We start from the raw sequence: 4,534 nt of genomic DNA on the forward strand, positions 1-4,534 counted from the left end.
CACCATCTTGTTACATTAGACCTAAAAACGGTGGACAGCCTAGGGATTTCAGGAACAGACAGAAAATTTTATTTGGGACTGTGAGGTCCTAGTTCTACATACTGTCCTGCAGTGAAACAGGAATTGAGGAGAAAGTAGAAAGGAGGTGTCCTGGACCCCAAGCTAAGAATGGGGAGGGAAATGGAGGAACCCAAAATGCCTTAAGGACGGCCTACATACTAAGGAAAATTTTTTCTAACTCCTGGTTGCAGCAGAGGGGAGCGGCTGAGGGCGGGGGCAGGGGTGCGGCCGACCCACCCCTCCCACTACCCGACCAGCGCCTCCCTTCCTCCTTGGATGGGTGCCCCTGTCTTGCTAAGAAGTGCCTGTTTACACAACTGCTTTCCTTGTGAAAATATAAAGGCTCCTATTCCCAGATGTCCCATCCTTGTAGGTTAAAGATTATGTCAAAAACTATATTGTATTATCTCATTCCTTCTTCCCATTACGATGGAAAAAACATCCGGGAGAGTTGGGTCGTTTCTCAGGCCTACTAGGCCTTGGAGAAAGGACCCAAAGCTGCCCCGTCCTTCACAGACACAGTCCAATCAGAGTCTCCTAGGCACATTCATGCACCGCCTCCTTCGAGAAGCAAGATAACTTTCGGGTTCTGGTGGTCTCCAAAGTCATCCGACCAATCTTGCACCGCCCTAAAATTACAAGCCCTGAGCGGGCCCTTCCTGTCAATTACCTACTGAAAGGCAAGCGGCCAGCATCGCCGTGGAGACCAACACCCTTCCCACCGCCACTCCCCCTTTCGCTCAGGGCCCCTGTCCCCTCCAGTGAATCCCAGAAGACTCTGGAGAGTTCTGAGCAGAGGGCGGCACCCTGGCCTCTGATTGGTCCAAGGAAGGCTGGAGGGCAGGACGGGAGGCGAAACCCCTGGAATATTCCCGACCTGGCAGCCTCATCGAGCTCGGTGATTGGCTCAGAAAGGAAAAGGCGGGTCTCCGCGACGACTTATAAACGCCGAGGGGCCAGCGGTCCGGAAAACGGCCAGCGTCAGGAGCTGCTGCGAGAGGCCGCCGCGTTTCTAGAGCGTGGCTCCCGTTGTCCCGAGGCTTCCCAGAGCGAACCTGTGCGGCTGCAGGCACCAGCGCCGTTGAGTTTCCGGCGTTCCGGAGGACTGAGCTCTTGTCGCGGGTCCCGTCCGCCGTTTCCAGTCCCGAATCTCGGAGCGGAGCAGACAGCAGGGCACCGGCATGGCCAAAGCCGCGGCGATCGGCATCGACCTGGGCACCACCTACTCCTGTGTGGGGGTGTTCCAGCACGGCAAGGTGGAGATCATCGCCAACGACCAGGGCAACCGCACCACCCCCAGCTACGTGGCTTTCACAGACACCGAGCGGCTGATCGGGGATGCGGCCAAGAACCAGGTGGCGCTGAACCCGCAGAACACCGTGTTTGACGCGAAGCGGCTGATCGGCCGCAAGTTCGGCGACCCGGTGGTGCAGTCGGACATGAACCACTGGCCTTTCCAGGTGATCAACGACGGAGACAAGCCCAAGGTGCAGGTGAGCTACAAGGGGGAGACCAAGGCATTCTACCCTGAGGAGATTTCGTCCATGGTGCTGACCAAGATGAAGGAGATCGCCGAGGCGTACCTGGGCTACCCGGTGACCAACGCGGTGATCACCGTGCCGGCCTACTTCAACGACTCGCAGCGCCAGGCCACCAAGGATGCGGGGGTGATCGCGGGTCTCAACGTGCTGCGGATCATCAACGAGCCCACGGCGGCGGCCATCGCCTACGGCCTGGACAGAACGGGCAAGGGGGAGCGCAACGTGCTCATCTTTGACCTGGGCGGGGGCACCTTCGACGTGTCCATCCTGACGATCGACGACGGCATCTTCGAGGTGAAAGCCACGGCCGGGGACACCCACCTGGGTGGGGAGGACTTTGACAACAGGCTGGTGAACCACTTCGTGGAGGAGTTCAAGAGAAAACACAAGAAGGACATCAGCCAGAACAAGCGAGCCGTGAGGCGGCTGCGCACCGCCTGCGAGAGGGCCAAGAGGACCCTGTCGTCCAGCACCCAGGCCAGCCTGGAGATCGACTCCCTGTTTGAGGGCATCGACTTCTACACGTCCATCACCAGGGCGAGGTTCGAGGAGCTGTGCTCGGACCTGTTCCGAAGCACCCTGGAGCCCGTGGAGAAGGCTCTGCGCGACGCCAAGCTGGACAAGGCCCAGATCCACGACCTGGTCCTGGTCGGGGGCTCTACCCGCATCCCCAAGGTGCAGAAGCTGCTGCAGGACTTCTTCAACGGGCGCGACCTGAACAAGAGCATCAACCCCGACGAGGCTGTGGCCTACGGGGCGGCGGTGCAGGCGGCCATCCTGATGGGGGACAAGTCTGAGAACGTGCAGGACCTGCTGCTGCTGGACGTGGCTCCGCTGTCGCTGGGGCTGGAGACGGCCGGAGGCGTGATGACTGCCCTGATCAAGCGCAACTCCACCATCCCCACCAAGCAGACGCAGATCTTCACCACCTACTCGGACAACCAACCCGGGGTGCTGATCCAGGTGTACGAGGGCGAGAGGGCCATGACGAAGGACAACAATCTGCTGGGGCGCTTCGAGCTGAGCGGCATCCCTCCGGCCCCCAGGGGCGTGCCCCAGATCGAGGTGACCTTCGACATCGATGCCAACGGCATCCTGAACGTCACGGCCACGGACAAGAGCACCGGCAAGGCCAACAAGATCACCATCACCAACGACAAGGGCCGCCTGAGCAAGGAGGAGATCGAGCGCATGGTACAGGAGGCAGAGAAGTACAAAGCGGAGGACGAGGTGCAGCGCGAGAGGGTGTCAGCCAAGAACGCCCTGGAGTCATACGCCTTCAACATGAAGAGCGCCGTGGAGGATGAGGGGCTCAAGGGCAAGATCAGCGAGGCCGACAAGAAGAAGGTGCTGGACAAGTGTCAAGAGGTCATCTCGTGGCTGGATGCCAACACCCTGGCCGAGAAGGACGAGTTTGAGCACAAGAGGAAGGAGCTGGAGCAGGTGTGTAACCCCATCATCAGCGGACTGTACCAGGGTGCGGGTGGTCCTGGGCCTGGCGGCTTCGGGGCTCAGGGTCCCAAGGGAGGGTCTGGGTCCGGCCCCACCATTGAGGAGGTGGATTAGGGACCTTCGTTCCTTATTATGTTTGTCTTTGAGGTGGACTGTTTGGACTCAAGGACTTTGCTGCCGTTTTCCTATGTCATTTTTGCTTCAGCTCTTTGCTGCTTCACTTCTTTGTAAAGTTGTATCCTGATGGTAATTAGCTGGCTTCATTATTTTTGTAGTACAACCAATATGTTCATTAGCATTCTTTGCATTTAATGTTGATACTGTAAGGGTGTTTCGTTCCCTTTAAATGAACCAACACTGCCACCTTCTGTACGAGTTCTTTCTTTCCTTCTTGCTTTGGGAAAACACTACAAAGGCTGGGAATGTATGTTTTTATAATTTGTTTACTTAAATATGAAAAATAAAATGTTAAACTTGTTCTTGTCTGTTTATATGTGAAGATAATGGATATTTGGGGAGGGATAGTGTCTGAATTCCATCTATCTTTATAGTCTGAAAAGGACAGTACTTCTGAAGAGTTATACGTGTTGGAGTTAGGGCTACACATATTTTTGTTAGGGCTTAATTGTGGGCCTTAAGAGGAATTGCAGGTGCCCGTCTTGATTAGAGTGGGGCTTGTTTCAGGGAAAAGTAGGGATGGCAGCTTCAAAAGGGTGTTGGAGGGGTGGTTGAGGTGGGTTAACTGGAGCGAGGAGGGAGGGGTGGTGCTGAGAGGGGATCATGGTTGTTTTCTCTCCCTCTTGCACTTAGCGGAGTCCACAAAAAACAGTCACTTTTTCGTTGTTGTTTTTTTGAGATGGAGTCTCACTCTCATTCTGTCGCCCAGGCTGGAGTGCAGTGGCAGGATCTCGGATCACTGTAACTTCCGCCTCCCAGGTTCAAGGGATTCTTTTGCCTCAGCCTCCTAACTGGGACTACAGGCGCGTGTCACCACGCCTGGCTCATTTTTTGTATTTTTGGTAGAGACGGGGTTTTACCGTGTTAGCCAGGATGGTTTCAGTCTCCTGACCTCGGCTCATATTCATTTATATGTGGAATCTAAACAGTAGAACTCAGAAGCAGAGAAGAAGTGGTGGTTAGCAAGGGCTGTGGGATGGGGGAATGGGGAGATGTGCAAGGGGAACAAAGCCTCAGACAGGAGGAATGAATTGTATTTTTTTTTTTGAAACGGGATATTGCTCTGTTACCCAGGCTGCAGCACAGTAGAGCTCACTGTAGTCTCAAACTCCTGGGTTTAAGCAATCCTCCCACCTTAACCTCCTGAGTAACTGGGTCTACAGGTATGTGCCACCATGCTCGGCCAATTTTTTGCATTTTGTAGAGACCAAGTCTTGCTGTGTTGCCCAGGATGGTCTCAAACTCTTCAGCTCAAGCGATCCCCTTGTCTATTCCTCCCCAAGTGCTGAGATTATAGGCGTGAG

The 4,534-nt window shown here is 55.3% G+C and overlaps 1 protein-coding gene across 1 annotated transcript; it reads left to right on the top strand.

Moving 5' to 3' along the window:
• Nucleotides 1–1,015: 1,015 nt before the first annotated feature.
• LOC103221743 (heat shock 70 kDa protein 1A) lies at nt 1,016–3,530 on the top strand. The gene has a single exon (XM_073005883.1). It carries the CDS (start codon nt 1,242–1,244, stop codon nt 3,165–3,167), a length of 1,926 nt encoding a protein of 641 aa, XP_072861984.1. The 5' UTR covers nt 1,016–1,241; the 3' UTR covers nt 3,168–3,530.
• Nucleotides 3,531–4,534: the final 1,004 nt, after the last annotated feature.

The sequence above is a fragment of the Chlorocebus sabaeus genome, chromosome 17, assembly GCF_047675955.1.
Source record: "Chlorocebus sabaeus isolate Y175 chromosome 17, mChlSab1.0.hap1, whole genome shotgun sequence".
In the NCBI taxonomy this organism is placed as follows: Eukaryota; Metazoa; Chordata; class Mammalia; order Primates; family Cercopithecidae; genus Chlorocebus; species Chlorocebus sabaeus.

Excerpts from the sequence above, each read along its gene's own strand:
- LOC103221743 (XM_073005883.1), top strand. The coding sequence starts at position 1,242 with ATGGCCAAAGCCGCGGCGATCGGCATCGACCTGGGCACCACCTACTCC.